Source organism: Numida meleagris, chromosome 9 (genome assembly GCF_002078875.1).
Source record: "Numida meleagris isolate 19003 breed g44 Domestic line chromosome 9, NumMel1.0, whole genome shotgun sequence".
NCBI lineage: Eukaryota > Metazoa > Chordata > Aves > Galliformes > Numididae > Numida > Numida meleagris.
The window spans coordinates 18,051,536-18,070,706 of record NC_034417.1 but is presented as its reverse complement, the minus strand read 5'-3'; the positions used below and the strand labels follow the sequence as shown (position 1 = coordinate 18,070,706).

Below are 19,171 nucleotides of genomic sequence, written 5' to 3'. Positions count from 1 at the left end.
ATCCATCATTTTGTATTTGCAGTCAGCTTCTGGATGCTGATGGATTTGCAAAGATGCTGGTGGAGCGTAGTAATGAAATAAGGGCAGGACTTCTGGAAGAAATGCAGTAGAAGCAGGAGAAACAAAATGTTCATGCAGGGAAATGAGAACAGCATAAAGCAGAAAGGAAAGTATGCTGAAGCTATATAATGTCTCAAGGGGCTTAATAAATATGAGAGGAAAAATTATGCAGGCATTATACTTAGAAAAAGATCCAGACTGTTGCTAGAGTAGCAGTAGAAAAGCTCTTCTGGCTGCTATGGGCAATCTCAGTTTGATTGGTATAAAAGGATGCAGGGAATATACAGAGGGAGGCACTGGATCTGGGGTACTCAATAGTATTCATGCTAATGGCTTAGATGCCTGGAAGCTTCAACAGGATCAGAAAGAAAGACATAAGAATCACAAATATGAATTCATTGTTGAATTCAAAGAAAAAACTATGCAGCATAAAGTTTTGTACTTCCATTTGCCCACTTTTAGCAAAGACAGGTTGGGCCCCAGCTGCTGTGAATTCAGCACAGATCCACTGTGTGGAAGCGGACATCCTCAGTTACTTCAGTGTCTTTATTCCCTTTGAAAATCCCTTCCTCCTCCTCCTGCTTTAATGCACTTCAATGTTGTTAATGTTAATTTGCACTCATCTAGAATGGTGTGGAGGGCATTGGTTCTAATCCATGGGAGCTCAGACCTTTTGTTGGTCATTGTCCATTCTCTTGTATAGGCTTGCAAAATCAAGATCCTGCCCATCCCAAACGTGAGTGAGTTGTTATTCAGCACATATACCTACAGGACATTTGCTGTTTAGCATGTTACAAAGGCAGAGAACTCCAGAAGATTTTTCCCTCCAAAAGAGTTAGAAGCTCATTAGGAGTCCAGACAAATGGTGAGGTGAGTTAACTTACTAAAATATATAGAGTCAGAAAGATCACAGGTGTGTGAAATGAAACCCATGTTTAAAACTGTAGTTGTTTTCTTAATGGTTCCTCTACATTCTTCTCCTGTATTTACTAGATTTATTTCACTTACACTCTGAAGAAGTTTGAAAGCCTAGTAAGGTATGAGAGGGAGAAAGATGGAGAGGAAATGATGTTACCTAAATCAAGATGGCCTTCAGAAAGAGCTTCTATGTCTGTACATACAAAACCTGTAATAGCAGCTGTGTGGTTTCCTCTGGCTGCAGCCCTCCCTTCCCTGACCTGTCCCAGAGTCTGTAACACAACAGTTCTAGACACCTGAGAAGCTGCTAGTTGAGTGCAGGGACAGCTCTGGGGCAAGTTCCTGTTGTCTAAAGAAAACATAACATAACGTAAGCCAAGTCCAGTTACCAGTCACCTCTTTTCCTCATTTCTAGGGGAAATCTTATATAGGCATCTTATAGGACTGAAACTCTAAATGAGAATGTATCAATATCACTACAAGAATGTCTGAAATACATGCAATAGAATAATAGCGTAGTACAGACATGCTATAGTTAATGAAACACACTCATCAATATGATCCTCATGAAACTGCCTAAAGGGTTTTTTGGTCTTTCTACCTCTTGATTTTAATAGTGACAGGAGACTACTTTCAAAGCTGGTGTGAACCACTCTTTTCAAATACTTTTCATTTCAGAACCTTGGAGAGGATGAGCCGGTGCTGGCAGTTGTCTGGGCTGGCAGAGGGTTTGCGGCCTTGCTCCTGCCACCCTCTGTTCTCTCAGCCATTTATAGCAGCTAGGGATGCCCTAAATATGTCAGCCTATGCAGGCAGGAGGAAGTGTTTGGCTAGCTGGGTGCAGTTACTTATAGTTCAGCTATTCCCCATCTCCTCTGCTACAGGAATGAGGCTGGCAGGAAGCACTTCATTGGTTGAATTTGGACCAAGAACTGCGCATTACACTTGGATGTTCTGTTTTCAGTATCTTCCTGTGCATAACGTGTACCTCTCTCTCATGTGAACTTTTGGAATGTATCTGTAGCTATTGTTTCTTTTTAGCAGCCCCTCCTAAAAATACAAATGACATTCACTTTAGGAACACTATATGAGCTGCCATTTGAAACCATACCGAGTTAGTTGTATTTATTGATGTTGGTTTCTTAAATGCTGGGAATGGCTTTACTAGTTGGGTGACTAGGCAGTTGTAGTTCTCATTCCCAGTCAGCTTTGTCTTGTGCAGCATGTATTCTATGTCTTATGGTAGGATAAACATGCGATATTCCATGGACTTCCCATCACTTTTGCGACTGCATCATCATTTCTGATGAATATATGATAGCCTATAAAAATAGGCCAGCAACTATGTAGCTTAATGCAAGTTGATGGTATTGTTATGAAGCAAGTCTTCACAAGTTGTAGGAAGTAATCGCGTATGGAAAAAAAAATGCTTACAACTCTGCAACATATATTATCTAGAGCCAATGCGTGAAAAATATTAAGATGCCAAATTATGCAGGTGTGGGACTTTAGAGGTAACTTCTTCCTACTGAAACCATATTTTTGCATGAGGAGCCTGCCTTTCAGAGGTGTTGAATGATACAGTTTCCATCAACTTAGCTGAGAAGGGTGGGCATACACCATTTCTGAGTAGTGTTAACACCTCAACAACAATAAATGTCAGTTGTCACTGTTGAATTAACAACTTATTTGCAGACTGAGTTGTGCTTTTGTATGGATGCACATGGATGTGCTAATTCCTTCTTTAACTTTGTACAGCAAAGCAACTTCCTGAGACATTTGCATGAGGAATTTTAGTGAAGTGGGTGAATGATGAAGCAAAACAGCATGAATTCTGCATGGGGAAGTAAAAAAGCGTGTTAAAGGGAAAGGGCTGGTTGTGAACTCAGGATGCCCAAAGTACACATAGATGGTGGCTTTCAGTTTGCAATAGTCAGTTGGCAAGTCAGTTTTTGGTTCTGGTTTCATAGATGTCACCAAAATAAGATGATTATGTTGGATGATAGTTTGGAAAGCATCTGATAACACTTCATAATCCAGTAGAGGGTAAGAGTATTAATCAAACATCAGAAAGGCTAATCAGAGAGAGAGCTCTACTAACCAAGATCCAGCCACAGCTACTTCCTCTGGAACCAGATACTTTTTGACTGTTTATGTAGACATTTATTTTTCTTTCTGTTACAGGATTATGGCATCCCACTTTATATTTGTGTATTGTTGCACATGCTTTTCAACTTCAATGAATGTGTTTAAGGCTCCTCAGGGAATTTTTTTGTGAAACTCCAGACCATTGCGGATATGATCGTGAAGCATTTTTAAATGATTTATCTTCAATATTTGTAACACAAGTATTTGCTCCTGCAGAACTTGCTCTCTGGTGCAGTAAGTCAGGAGTCATTCTCAATCTATTTAATCCCAAAGCCTTCCTTCTTTTTATCAAGATTTTTCTTTTCTGAATTCTGTGATTTACTTGTTTTGCTGTCATGCTTAGAAATGTGTGCAAAACCACTAAAAGATAGTCTTCCTTGAAAAAGCTTACAACTTAAGTATGTAAATTGAATCAAATAAAGAGACTTTTTCTGCTTAAGAAATAAGAAAGTGTGTATGAAGCACATTATAAGCACATTTTTATAGAAATTAAACCAGATATTCAGTATAACAAGTAACGTAAATACACTTTCAGTTACAGCAATGTGCATATGCAAGCTCTACTGAAGTGAAAGTCGTGGATTTGTACCTCAGAATTTTATACCCTTCCATTTACATTCACAGGTGTCACTCTTCTGGAATTCTACAGTTTAAATGGAATTCCTTATAAAAAGTTCATTGGAATTTTTCATAATGATTATCTTTCTCCAAATATTGTGAAGTAGTTTTGTATAAACATAAATGCAATGAAGATTCTATCCAATTTTTACCTTACAGGAAAGAGTGGGCAGCTTGAAAGGGCTTCTAACTGTGTAGGTAAAAGTTTTTATTTTCTATGCCTATCTTCTATTGTCGGGCAGCAGCATGAATCACAGGAACAGGACAGTATATTTTACCATGTCACATTAGTAGAAAATTTCTCTAGACAATTAGCCGTTACTAAGAAGTTGGACTCAAGTCTAGATCAGCTGACTTCCTGCAACCTAGAGTTGGTTACAGAAAGTTTGACCTAGTGGCTTGAGATAAGAATCAGTCTTCATAGTTATACAATAATTTGTTTCCTGGGGTCTTTTCTGCAGTTCTTCCAATACGTTGCTATGAAACATAGTACTGTGGTTCCTTTTGAAATGTGAGAAAAGTGAAAAGTGTATGCATTTAAATATTCCATCCCCAGTAATGTTAGCGTTGCTCATACATTAACATGATCTTCAAACAGACTATACTTCTGTTCTTGATTTCATCAGGGTGACCTTCATTTTCCAAGTGTAACTTGATGTGAAATGAAATCTGAAATGCATTGGCCCTCTAGGGCCTATGCCATAAAATTGCCTGGTCTCAATGACAGGTTTGCCTTTAGAAATTTGTCCATATTCATCCTATTTTTGTGAGAAACAAAGAAAAGGATTTTTGTTGGATTGGCTTGATGAAATTTGGAGTAAGAATGAAGAAAGAATTTGTGTGGAAAAATCAATGGTTTATTCAATGTGCTATAGACTAAAATTCATCTAGGGGAATTGGTGTGATTTTGTTTCACTCGATGCTGCATTGCTCAGGAAAGGTTGCCCGAAGTATCATGCCGTCCAGAGATCTTGATCTAATTTTGATCCGTTAGGAAAAACATTTCTGATGCACCCATCCTCAGTCTTACACACTGCACAAATTCTCATCCTATGAAAATCAATCAGCAGTGGAGCTGTGTCATTTACTGACAGAAAATAAAATTTTCTTGGCAGAAGGCCCACATTTCAGGGCAAGTCAGTAATAAGAGAACTATGGACATGTGGCAACACTACCAGATTCAAAAAATAAACTGAAACTGGAATATGATGGAATTTGTACACAAAGAAATTCACTTAATGTCCCGAGTGATTAATCTGTAGCAAAGTATGCAGGTGTTGTAATTTTAAGGCGATTTCCAGAGAACAAGGTACGATGGCTTGGTTATTGTAGTAGGCTCTTCAGGCCTAGGTTTGGTAGATCAGGTGCTGCTCTTTGGGTAGGTTTGTCTGTTTTTCCATATACTAGCACAAAAGCAGGAAGGACCGGTGATTTTAGTTAGGTGCAGGTTTTCTCCTTTTCCCCAACCCATCAAGAATTTCATTTCCTCAGGCTACAGAAAAAGGAGAAATTTCCCTAAGGTCAGAAACAGAATGACAGAATTGGGGCCTCCTCTGGCAAATACTTTTTGATTGCATTCAGTTTTGGTGATCGTAGAGAGAGAAAATGAAAGACAATGCCTAGGAGTGGATGTTAGTATTTCTACGTTACTTGGAGAAAGACAATAGTGCTGTTATGTTACTAAGGGTGCCTTAAAAAAGGCACAATTTGGCACAATAAGGGTGCCACAATAAAGCACAATTTGAGCAATATAAAGCACAAATTTGCATAAAGTTTGCTGGTTGGATGAATCAAGTTCCAGTGGAAAATTAACTAGTGAAAATGTGTTGCCTACAAATTGCTGGAAAGAGTTGGTCAATTTACCTGAAAAATGGAAGGAGGAGACAGAGGATGCAAGAAGGGAAAAGCTTTCCAGGGTCATAGATTCTGCTCTGCTGATTCAGGATCTCTCTTAACACTAGTTCAAACTGTTAATGAGGTTAATGATTGTTTTGAACCCCGCAGTGAGGCAATGGGAAATCATTTACTAGAAGAAGTTAAATGCTAAAAATTATCCCACAGAATAATATTGTATTAAAACATTGATTAGAAGAATTGATCTCAGCATAAGTCTTTCCTCTCAACATGGTAGAAAGCAATGATTGTTTCTAGTTGAAGCAGTGGCAGAAAATGCATAAAATCAGTCTCAGGCCTGAAATGATCAACAATTATCAATAGTTAATTGATCTCCTAGGAGTTCTTTATGTGCTGAGATTCACTTTCTGTTATGGCAGGGAGAAAGACTGAGCCCAAGACATGGTAGGTAGTTTGAGTGTATGACTTACCTTAAAGTGGTCAAGAGTTAACTTGAAGGTAGAATTTCTCTCTTCACCCCACAGTGCCAGCTCAGTTGCTTGTATGTCCCGATCCCCATGAAGCTCAAGGTGGGGAGCAGCAGACATCTCTGCGTGGACTGTCGTCTCTGACTTTGGTGTGAGGTCTTGCCTTTGTATTAGACACTAGTCACGTATCTCTTGAAATCAGGCATTAGAAAAATGTTTTGTCTTCACTGCAGAATTTGGCTACATTCTTAAACTTCAGTTCTTAGTGTCTTTGTCCACATTCCTCTTGCCAGAGCTTCACTGTTGTTTTGTCTGCAGATCTGTGGATTAGTGTTGCTTTTACCCAGCCAGCCTTGCAAGCTGTCCCTTTTGCAGGGCAGGTGCGCTTCAAAGCTCAGAGTCCTGCAGTGCCTTCCCACGGCTCTCTTTTCGTGCTTGGAAGTATTGCAGAGCTCTTCTGTTGTTCGCACAGCCAAAGATACAAAGTAGTTCAGCTTACTGACCCCAGTTCTGCTCTTCTGACATTTGCTGCTATTAGGAGGCTACTTTTCAGTTCTCATTCAGACATTATTAAATGGTAAGTACCATCTCCCATTCCCTTTCTCTACCAGAGCAAGTGAAACCTATGGGGCATCCAAATGACACAAAGATTCTGTTAAATGCATGGCTCCCGTTGACCTCTCCCTTTGCAGAACTCTTAACTTTCTCTATTACTGTCACTGGCACTATTTTATGGTCACTGATGTTATGCCATTCCTTTCTCAGGGGTGTTCTGCTCCAGTTCCACTGTTTTTTGTGCCCAACCAGACTGCAATTTTAAAAGTGCTCCACCATTCTTGGTTTTCTCAGGACACTTGGAAGTAGAGGCAGTCTTTTTTCTACCCCGACCTCCCCCCGGCACAGTATACTTCCCTAACCACTCCCTAGAGAAAGGCCTATTGCAGGCAGTAGCTGCAACATGGTCTAAACTGGATTCTCATCAGTACCAGATCCTCCAGTAATCAGTAAAATGTGAGTAGTCCTTCAGTGGGATACCAGAGAGTCTGAAATATGCAGTCTGGCTGAAATTATGTCAGGATCTGTAAACTTGCTTGTGTCATCTGCCTGAAACACTCAGCCATGACAAGAGTATCAGAGTCCCTGTTTTAACCTTCTCATTAGAGCCACAGATTGCAGTTTGTCTAGTAATAGAAAATACAGGGTGAAACTGATGTAAGTTTTATGCTTATTAACAAATCTTCACCTCACAGCAGATTCATGTAGGGATTTACTGATGTTTTGTCAACGATGACAGTGACATATGTCAGATTCTGCTCCTGGGAGAAGACAAAATCCTCAAAATGTATGTCCTCAGTTCTTTTACTTCAGCCATTCACAAGTCATCTCTGGCACAGCGTACTCCATAAGCTTTGGCAGAGTGTCAAGACTGAGGATAACACGACGTAGCTGCTCTCCTGAGCAGATCGATATCTCACTAAGGCAATGGTCAGAGCCTCCCCATCTCCTGAACAAGAAAGACCATAGATTCTGTTTGGATTGCATAAATACATAGTCTCTAACTCCAAATCTGCCAAAAAATGTAATAGCATTACAGCTACTGGAAAAAGAGTTGATCTTGTGACCCATTGCTGTTACATGATCTGCATCAATTTCATCTTTCCTTTCCTTACATTGATCTCCTTGTTTTTGTATCTTTTTATCAGCACTGTCATTAGATACCAAGTAGGAGATGAAAAATAGGGGTTGCCATACACTGAAACAATAAATTCCTCAAAGCTAAGCAGTCTTTGACACCTTTTCATGTCTTCATCTATTAAGGTTGCTAATCCCTGCATTAAACTGCTATCCAAGGTGATACATTAATAAATGAATCCTGAGTGATAACCGCAGAAATAAACATTAAGCAGTACAGAGAACAATTATCCTACTTTGTTGAAAAAATTATCCAGGAAGCAATCTAATCAGCATGATTCCTGATAGAAAGTCAGTGATTTAGAGAGAGAATCTTCCGTTCCACAAATAAGCAGTAATCTAAAAATAAGGGAAACCTACCTAGATGCATTAGCTGTAGTCATCCTTCTTCTGCTATCAAACCTCACTTTTCTAAGCGCATCCTAAGAGAATCTAGCCATAAGCTGACTACAGGCTTATCTAATGAAGCTAATATCTTAGACTCCGCACAACCTGGGTTCAGGCCAGTACATTAAAATGGAAGCACCAGAGTGGCCCTGAGTGAATAGATTCGTAATGGATAAGGGGCAAACATTCTTTTTCATCTTTTTTGACCTCTCTGTGTTATCTGAAACCGCTGGCCGTGAGATAACTGCTATTTCACCTGACAAAATTGTTCCTTCCCCTAAAAGTGGCACTAGAGACTAGAAGAATGTGCTACAATGGCCCAAATTGTTCCAGGGGCGCATATTAAATTGCGAAGGAAAACATCACTTCTTCCATTAAATGTCTGCTTTGTGGAGTCCAGCTACCATCAAACTGGTTAGATGATCTGAAGTTGAATACCAGCAACAGAGGAAAAACTGCAGGCCTGCCTTTGGTTTACAACAAACAAAGAAAAGCGGTCAGAGTTTGGGTGAGATCAGTTTGTAGTGAAGAAAATCTGGCAGAGGCTGCCTGAAGTAAGGCAGAGAAAGGGAAGATGTTTTGAAGAACTTGCGGTCTCGGCACAGAGTCCTTTGGCTACATGTGTGATCACAACAGAGCAGTTCATTCTGTGCAGTTCTGGGAGAGTGTCTTGAGTTTCTCTCTGGCTTTGCTCTCACACTGTAGAATCTGTATCTTCATTTAGCAATGTTTTCCATCATTATAATGCCGCAGCAATTATTTCTCCTTTTTGTCACCTCTTGACTAGACTACAGTCCCTGGGCAGAAAGCCTGCAGAGCTTAGGAAACTCAAGCTTGTGTGGTATGCTCCAGCAGGTTTCTTTGGCAACACATGCTGCTACAAGTGTGGTTCACCTGCTTTCTGCTTTCTACTGCACGTTCCTTTAGACTTTGTTTTGAAGGTATTTTGGTTGTCTGTCACAATCAAGTCTTCCAAGTGGAAAAGAGACGGGACTTTGTTGGGTCAGTGGTTGTGAATTTCTCCGGGTTCTAACGACCGCTGCAAGTGCAGCACACCCATCACAAGCACAAGATCCATCTTCTTAAATCATCCTTTTGTGCAAAAAATACACAAGTTATATTTCTGGACAATCTGAAAAAAACTTTCCCAAGCTAAAACACTCAATACTTTTCCCACTGGTGATGCTCTTCTCTAAATGTACTTCCACTCCTGACCAGAGCCTAAGAAGGCAATTGTAGCAGGTGTTAGCCATGTTACTTGAGTACAAGAAGTCAACATATCGGTAAAGTAGGGATGAACAGGGTGTAACAGGGTGTGTAAGACAGGGTTAAACAGGAGAGCTAAATTATGCAGTCATAGGTTGGGTCCACACAAAGGAATGCAGCACCAAGGAAGACAGAATAGCTCTGGCTCCCTGGGCTATGGCTGCTTTTGTCTAGGAGAAACTCACTGAGGTGCCACTTCAAGTAGCTCTGCAATGAAAGCTTTCTCTAGGCAGAAGAGGCTGCCCCACTTAGCAGTGTACTACTCAATAGCAGGATCACGGACATTTAATATACTGAGTCCAAATTCAGGAAAACAATTAAAAAATAAGTGCTAGTGTTAGAGAAATCTGTGTAGTCGTTTCAGGTTTGAAAGGAGTTTAATCTTTAGGTCTATTTCTCTAAGTATTGACCTTATATGTTAAAAAAAGCTACTGTTTATAATTATAAAGGAGGTGATAAGCATCAAATGAATTGTTACAGAACCCTTTTGTTGACTTTTTTCCATGATAAGGAGCAGTTGCTGTGTGACCTTGAATATGGTCAAATAACTCATGCTGAACGCATTGCTGCAAAGATGGCATTTTGGCAGGGCTTTGATGTAGGTCATTTTATTACCAGGCTGAATCAAACTACAAACTGATCTTAAACTCATGCCAAGAATGCTAATAATAAATTGATCAATGAGGTGCTGAATTGGTCAAGGAAAAATGCAGACATAAAAAGTCTGGAATTCCAAAAGATGATCTGCTTGGGCTTTCATACTGGGAGGAATTATAGTCCTTGCATTAGTACAAGTTTTCTTTTCTCCAGGGACTTTTAGCTGTATATTGAGCAGGGCAGTACCAAAAAGTATATATACTTATCTTTATTTTTCTTGACCTTTATGTGCAAGTAATTTTTATAGTTCCATTAACTAGCAAGATCATTTGCAAACCACTGTACAAAGTATATTATGAAGAATGCCTTGGGGACCATTGTATCCTATTATACTGAATGTTAATAGAATGAAAAATTAATTTAAACTCTAAAGATTAGAGCAGGACAAGACTTCCCTTTTATAAGGGAAATTTCAAATTTTATTTGCCATGGTAAAATGTAGAGTGATACCCAAATGTGACCTTTATACGGACCTTTATAGGCCTGATTTGAGGCAGGCAGTGCACGAGACTCATTATTTGTCTCCTCAAATAAACTGACGTATGAAAGCTCCACTTTTTTAAAAAGGGGGATTTCTGTGATCCCATTTACAGGATTAGTCCTGTGTAATTTCACAGCTTTAAATGACTATTCTAGTAAGTTCATGGATGCTTGCTTAGCAAGTTACAAACCAGAGATGAAATCACCCACAGTTCCAAGGATAGTCTTTACCTTTCTTAACTCTCTAATTGCTCTTTAAACATTGTCATCTTCAAGTACAATGGACTTCAAAATGCCTAAAAAACAAAGATATAAAAAATTGTGTATTTCATGCACCATGGACTGCTTTAGGAAGAGGAACGGCATCTTGAGTCCTGCTCACAAGTCTCACATAACGCTCTTCCCAAGAGACTAGAGCATCATTAAAGAAGCCAGCATCTCTGTCTATAGACAAGTAATTAAATGAAGTTTATTATCTCAATTAGCTATTATTATATCATATTTAACATAGTTAAGGTGTGATATGTTTGTGTGGCTAAATCAACTAAATTTATACCAGTAATTAGCAAGTGTTTTGTCATTTGGAAAAGTAGTAGTCCACCATCAGCTTTCATGCTCTTGAGTTATTCCTTGACTTGAGAGCTTGACCTATTGCATGTTTTATATGTAAGAATGATTTATTATTGTAAATGCCTATATAGGGAACAGAAAAAATCTCAGTTTTGATTTCCTTAGCTTTAGTAAAACTAATGTGTTAAGAGTTACATCAATGCAAAATGTATTCTTAGATGAAGCTATGTAGAGCACAGTTTTCTAAGTAGCCATATCCCAGCATATCCTCTACCTTTCTGCACAGTATGCTTTTAATAGCAACATATACATTTGTGGCTGTCATTTGTGTGAACTGCTCCTTGTCATAGGTAACCAGTCATTTTTAAATGATTGCGTGAAGGCGTGTATTTCTTTACAGAAAAAAAATCCTGCTTTTCTAATATGCTGTCTTGAATTTCATCTTACATCTGTAGACTAGGATGCCTCCCTGTCTTCAGAAACTAACTCAAGTAAAATAAATGCACAAAAGATTAGGACAATTAGTGGCTAGAGAATTAGCTATCAATATTTCATGCTCTCTGCAATACTGTCTAAACACAAGATATGAAATAAGAATAAATTTCAGTTCTGACATGTAGTGAAGCTAGAAAAGAAATGACTAAGCTAGAAAGATCTTGCAGTTGTAACGAGACAGCATCCTCATATCTGGCCCATGTGATTTGATGGATAAAGAGCAGGAAGATCTGTCCAGCAGGATTATTGAAAGATCACACATCATTTAAAGTTGGACTTAAATATGTTGTGAATATGTTATTGGGTTTGGTCTCCAAGGACCCAAACATGGAATAGGCAGCAAAATGTTTCTGTTGTCTTTGATGCCAGGCTGAATGTAGATTCAAGATGTGATCCAGTGTGATACTCCAAATGGGATGTCAAGCACAGCAGAAACTGCTTAAATTTTCAAGATATAGGTGGAAAACGTGGCCAATGGGATACCTGGAAAATAAAAGGATTTTCCTGATGCGGGTGTGGAAGTTCATGAAGGCTCACTGAATGATTTAAAATAAACCAGGTAATTAAGCCTGGTTTTCATTATAGCGACAAAAGAAGATACCTCCCAGATCAGCTTAGCTGGCCTTGTTTTTGACAAATGAATTAATATTTGTCTTGGAATAAGTCTTATGTAGTCCAGCTGCAGCCAGTTCTTGGTTAAGTAAGTACAATACCCTCGTTTCCCATCTGACATAAAAACACAGGATATGCAAACAGTAGAGCTCTTTCAATATAGTGATCTAATCGCTGCTACATCGTGTTCGTTAAGAGCTTATATGTGTTAGCTTAGATGAAAATTATTTTTCAAATTAACCACCCGGTTAGAATCGCTTCCTCACAAAGCTTTTGGCAATGTAAAATGGAAACAGGGCACTAAGCAGTAAGGATCTGCTTTTAGAGTAGCTATTCAGTATTGTCCAAGTTTGTTTGTTTGTGATAGGCCTACACTGGAAAGTAAATTATACACCACAGCAGCACAGGAGAAAAAAAGTCTTAAAACCATGAACTATTCCTACACAGGAAGAAGAAAAAGAGATTCTCCCATGTATGTCTCTAGGTTAACTGGCAAGTGGGACACCAGCCAGGTTTTCATCGTTGAGGATACTGATCTTTCAATAACTCAAAAGTAGACAAGTATGGTAGAGAACACTTCGGTTGTGGAAAACTTGATGACCTAGAGAAGACAAGCCTGCACTTAGATGCTTCGTGTAGTAAAATTATTTCTTTTCCTCAAGCTATTTGGTACAAATCTGTTTTGGGTCTTTGGAGTTCCATTTTCTTTCATGAACAGGAACAACATGAATGCAATAAAAGAAGCTAGTATTCTGTAATTATAATAATCATAAGTGTCAGTTTGTTAAAAATTCTATTATGAAGCAAAAACTGCTAACCAAAGTAATTTCTGGGTTTTTCATTACAAAAAGCTGAACTGACAAATAAGTTTATTGCTGTCTGGAGACCTATATTTTATTTTGGTCACTTAGTATTAATTAAATCTTACAAGAAATTATTTTTTGTTTGTTTTCTTTGTTTAATGTTTTTAAACAAAATATTGCTCTCTAAGGCATAGTTTAGTGTATGTTTACCAACAGCTTAATATATTTATAAAGCTGTGTATTATTTCTTCTGAACAGCACTCTGCACGGAGGAGTGTGTGCATGGAAGATGTGTTTCTCCTGACACTTGTCACTGCGAACCAGGATGGGGAGGTACTGATTGCTCTAGTGGTGAGTAAAGATTACAGAAATGCAATAAGGATATATACTGCTATTAAAAAAAAAGTTACGAAACAAAGCAGTGGCCTTAGAAATTGGGTGCTTTAAGTGGAAATTGAGGCTTGTCAGTTGGTTATTTTGCAGTGATTAATGTGTGATATTACCCTTTCCCACAGTAGTGACTTTCGATTTTTTGCTTGTTCTTATAGAGAAATGTTAAATGCAGTGAAGGATGCTCTTAATGCTTTCTGTCCTGTTACTGGAATACCAATGTAGATATTATAGCTCTGTTATCAATTTTTTTATCTTAAATCTCTACTACATCACATTCTTCATTAAGTATTTTGTGTAGTACTTGGAGTACTTTCTAGACAGAATACTTGTCCAATTGAAGCCAATTAGAGTTTTTACCATTGGCTCTTCATGCAGCTCAGATTCTTCCTTCTGACTTGAGATCCACACCCTGAATTATCCGTACTGCAAAAGGTGGGAAAATGGTAGAGGTAGGAGTTCTGCACTGTTTACTGGACAATTAATTCATGCATGAGGCTTCCAGTTCTTTAAGTCTATGTGACTAGTTCATGCTAGAGTGAGACAGCAAGCTATCTCCCCTATCTATAACAGGAAAGGCACCTGGAAGAGGAATAAGAACAGAAAGGAAAGCCAGTGTAACCTTTTGGGGTGACCTGACATACAGACAAGGGAAAAACCTGGAAAACATAACTGACTAAATATCTATCTAGAGCAATACTGTTATCTTAAGAAATATAGTTCTTTTAATTGTAAAATAATTTAGTATCTCAGGTAATCATTTTATCCTTTGGATATTTTTGGCAATAGATGTGATCAACCTAACAGCCAGTGGGTTATTATATACTGCATGCATACTTAGAGAATTTCAAAAATGAGAAAATAATAAAAACCTTGTGATAACATGGGCATACATCACGTGTTCATTTACACACACATATATGCCCACGAAGAATAACAAGCATTCCAAAGCACAGATGGGCCTTGTGAACTAAAACTAGCCAGTGACTCATATCAACTTACACTGATCTTGCAAGTGAAGATAAAAAGAAAAAGAAGGTTTTTCCTATACTGAATATTTAGCTTTTTAAAGTAATTAGGAATATTAAAGCACTGACAAAGATTGAGATAGAAACATTATTCATAACTTTTATTTCCGCACTGGGCAGCAATCCAGTATATTTCATTTATGAGGTTTCAGTAGTGGAAAGAGAAGTGGTAGCCAATTCCTAAATTAAATATGCCCTGTTAACTTTTATAAATGATAGCCCAGGATTAGCTTCAAAATTTAAGCTTTCATTTTATTAATATAATTAGCGCGTTCACTGGACTATAGTGCCCATTGTCTTTCATTCCATTTGTTACATGCTGGGCAACATGCATTCTTGTCCTAAGGTCTGATCTGACAAGCACTTACCACTGTCAAGTGTAATGCTTATAAGTGTGAATGCCTCACTGAAGTTAGCTTTTACTGCAGCTGTGAGAGTTACTCACTTTTATGCCTGATAGTAAAAGTTTGGATGACTGGCCTCTTTATTGTTCGGAAACTTTGAATTAAAAGGTGTAGAACAGTTATCAGCTGAGTACAGTACAATCAGTATTCTGAGTATTTCCACGAGAGAGGCTGAGAGCCTTTGCCTAGCTGATGCTGACCAGGATCTTCAGGTACAGTGATGATTCACACATTGAGACATCCTGTTATACATCAATAATTTGGAAAACAATGTTCACTTTTACTGGACTAATCTATTACCTGTGTCTACTTTCTTCTTATTACTTCATTAATATTGAATAACTATATGAAGGATACATGTCTGCAGTGATGAATAAATGTGATTTGTTAGGTGATTCTGAATGGCTGGTCTTGTAAAGCTGTGCTCCAGATAAACTGAAGCTGTCGGTTATATCCCAGCCACCCGTTCTGCGTGTGGCCCTTGAACTTTGCTATGTGGACTTCAGTATGAGTGATTTCATAAAGTCATAGGCATATTGCTTTTACTGTTGGCAATCTGAAACTGTTTTACTGGGAAAACAATTGCTTGCCAAAACACTGTCTTTAAATTTATCAAATCACACAGGAGAAGTAATTGTTTCCTGAAAATAATGTTAAGAAAGGGAGCCCAGTTGATGCTGGGGGTCATTGTTGTGTACCTGGAAAAGACCTAGGGATGCTCACCCATCCTGAGGAGGTATCTCAACACTGCAAACCGGACTCCTTTCACTTTCTAAAAGTTATATATAACCTCATTTGATTTGATGAGTCAAATTCAAACATAATCAGAGCTCCAGCTCAAGGTGCAAGTGTCACTTCAAAACCAAAAGTCGGGTCCAAATGTTTGGGTTTTTTTTCCTTTTTTTGGTGTGCCACAAAGACTGCCTGTGCTAGGAAAGCATATGGATTCTGACACTGAGCATAGATTTCCTACAGAGAGACACAGTTTTGATGTTAAATCCAGTTTCTTAGTGTTATTGTTCTCCCTTGACTAGAATATATGCAGTTAAATGGTTTGAATAGTTACAGCGACAGCCTGTAGTCATCCAAACAATTTAAAATCCTTTTCAGACTTCATTTCATGCTTTCATAAAACTCAGCCTGTAAGACAGCGGTCAGAAATCTCGCCGTTTTGTGCAGCTTCCAGTGACTGATCATGGTACGTGTTAGAGTTCATCTGTTGTCAAGGTTAAAATAAGTGCAGATGAATTGCTAAACAATTATTAAAAAAAAAAAGTGCCATATTCAGCTCTGCATGCCTCTATACCTGTGTTTTACTGCATGCTGTTGTACATCTGTTGATGCCCGCAGGCCTAGCCTTGATTTCATGCTATAAAGCTGCAATATATTAAGGCTTGATTACCATAACAATAAAAAGAGAAGTAATGAGGTATTAACTAAAGAAGCTCTTGAATAAGATGTTTTTCAAGGTTTTAATGATGTTAAAAATTGAAAGTCTTTAAAAAACACATACCTTTTCCCTTCTCTTTTAACTTGGTTTTGATTTGTTTAAAATCATGACCATTATGTCCATGCAATCTGCAGTGTTTTGTTGTTTTTTTAATACAAAGGAAAATGGCAAATGCTCTGTGTGAACTTACCTGCTCACCTGTCCAATTATTTCAAAGCAATTAACTTCAAACAGTATGATATACTGGCGTGAAGTTCTGGTAGGAATATAATTGACTGTTGGTGGTTACCTGGCCTTTTCTGGGTCTTGATAATAACCATCTGTATTTGTAAGTATTTAGGCCCCAATCCAGCAAAGCACTTAAGCATGTCCTTAAGTTGACACATGAGCAGAACTTTTCATCTACTTTAAATTAAGCAGGTGTTTGAGGATGTTGCTGAGTCAATTTTGAAGAAACAACTAAAAATATCTCAGTGAAATCTAAGAGAAGACTCTCATTGAATTCATCAAGCCTACAGAGAAAAAGGCTGTCTCTCTTCCAGAATGCCAAAGCTCATCGGACAACATTACTGAAGACTTATTGTTACTCTAACAGGCATTTTTCATTGTGAGGAAGATCACAAATATCTTCCTGGTAAGAAGGGGATTCACAGAACAGTGGACAAGAGGTAGAAAAAGGAAAGTTCAGAGCAAGTGCCCTGAATTATGAGCAAGAACCTGCCAAAATTGTGTGCGCCAGTTTGGGAAATTTCAAAGTAAACAAACAGAGAGGTTGTAATGAAAAACTAAAGTGGTTTTCAACATGTTTGCTTTGCTGTTAGTTTCAGCAGAAAATATAGTACTTGTCCAAAGTGTAATTAAATGGCTGTTCACACAATAATGCAAAACCATCCTTCGTGCTGTGTCACTGGGGGACAGGGGCTACACTACTGCTGTCTGGCATAGGCAGCTCAGTACTGTGCACACATGTATAACATAGCTTTCTTTGGAAAGGATGTTCTGTAGAAATGGTCATCAAGAGCAAGAACCTATTTCATCTTTGTCTTTTTGTCAAAAATAGCCAAGGTCATAACAACAGGCAAGTGTAACCTAACAGCAAGATCGTATTTAAGGGTATAGCCCTAGAGCAGCTGGAGTGCTTCAGTTCTGAAACTGGTGATGAATGAGAACTGCAGATACTGTGCTGAATCTGAAAGGGGAGTGTTGCTTGACAAGCTATGAAAGAAACAGTAGAAATCTCAGGAGAAAAACTGAGTATTTTAAATGGGTCTGTGGCGTTCTGCAGGTTTGCTTTTGGCTTCCACATTCTCAGAATGCTTTGAACTATTTCTGAAGAAGGCATAAAGTTCCAAGGAATGGCTGTGACATGTATGACTTGTGTACAAAGCGTTAAATGAAATTCAGCTTAAGATGAGGGATGTATCGGCTGGAATCATTGGCTAAATTTTTGTCCTTGGCTTTTGAGGACAGGAGGGCTGACTGGGAAGGCACACTCGGAGGAGGTGTAGAGGTGTGGGTCCTCAGCAGTTCTAGTCCTTGAGTGGAGCTCTACTTTGATTCAGGGCCTGTCCTAGTTTCCTGTGTAGGAGTTCGTGCAAGAAGTTTGTATCGCAAGGACTGCTTCCTCTACGTGCCAAATGAGGTGACAGAACTGGGAGCGATGTTTCTATTTCCACTAAACCCTTGTATTTCATATGTCAGTGCAAAAACTAAGTTTAGGTGCAATTTCTAAAGATCTGTTTAAAAGCAGACCGTGGTCTTTAAAGTTTTAATACACATTTCATTTAAGCCAAGCTCAAACTTGAGCTTAATACTGATGTGATTTACAGATTCAGTAACAGCTGCATCATGCAAAGAGATGTACGTGTATAAAAGCAAGCTCCGGTGAGGGTGCACGCTGTATCTGTATCAATTACAAAGCAGAGTGGATCTCTGTCTTTCTTTCAGTTTGTTCTTCCTTAGACATCCCAGTCTCTTCAACCTCTGAGCTAGCGTGGTCAGGTAAGCAGCTGCTGTTTCATTTCTGCCTCTGCTGGCTGTGGTGCCCACGCGCTTGGGCTCACGCATGCAGGTTGCCTGTGTGACCCATCTCTGTAGCAGCTGCACTTCCTGGGACAGCCCACACAGGACAGCCTGTAACCAGGGAACCGAGTGTAAACACAAGCTGCTGTTCGGCGCAGTTAGCACAGCAGCATGTCCCATGTATATTTTTACACAGATAATTTGACTGCATTAAACTGTACTAATCCGTCATTTTTCATTCTGTGGGAAAATTTTTTCTCTCACTGAAGATGTTAATATTACTACTCACATGGTTGTGGTATTTTCTCCTCACTCTGTAACAGACATGATAGTGTACTCTTAGCTTCTAAGAGTTAACTGCTGTGGAGGTGCTGTGAGCTTATGGAAGGGTGTGAGAGTTATATTTGCCTTGGCTTTTCCCAGAGTAACTGGACTGAGCAAAAGCCAACAGTTGATCCTGGAAAAAGAAAGGTAGATTCAAGATTTGGAGAGAAATTGCTTTTTGCACCTCTGCTGTGTGATTCATTGGTGATGAATAGATCAGTTGCCAGTTGTCCTAAGAGTTGTACTAAAGGGAGTGAAAAACAAATTCAGCACCCTGTGTCCTTTTACTTTTTACCTTCATCTTCACTACCACAGCATGGGCAAGGACTTCTTTCAGGAAGTCCTTTCAGGACAAGCTGCTCTTATCTGAAGCCCATGTAGTGACAGATCGTTTTCTCCCATCAGTTCCAGCTCTCCTTTGAGATTGATTTTGAAGATTTGATTGAGCTGTCCCCTCTCTGCTTTGGTCCCTGGAGTTCTGTCTTGCTCATAGTGTTGCTCTTCAGATGTGATCTAGCAATGTACT

At 38.8% G+C, this 19,171-nt stretch overlaps 1 protein-coding gene across 17 annotated transcripts in view; it reads left to right on the top strand.

Annotated features, from left to right (window-relative positions):
• MEGF11 (multiple EGF like domains 11) overlaps positions 1-19,171 on the top strand; it is a 280,422-nt gene that overhangs the window by 98,485 nt on the left and 162,766 nt on the right. For all 17 annotated transcript variants that reach the window (XR_002442023.1, XM_021407912.1, XM_021407917.1 and 14 more), the window contains one exon: positions 13,286-13,378. Coding sequence is in view for 16 of the 17 variants with exons in the window: in XM_021407912.1 (XP_021263587.1) it covers positions 13,286-13,378 (93 nt within the window). In the remaining variant the exon portion in view is untranslated. The remainder of the gene's footprint in view (positions 1-13,285; positions 13,379-19,171) is intronic.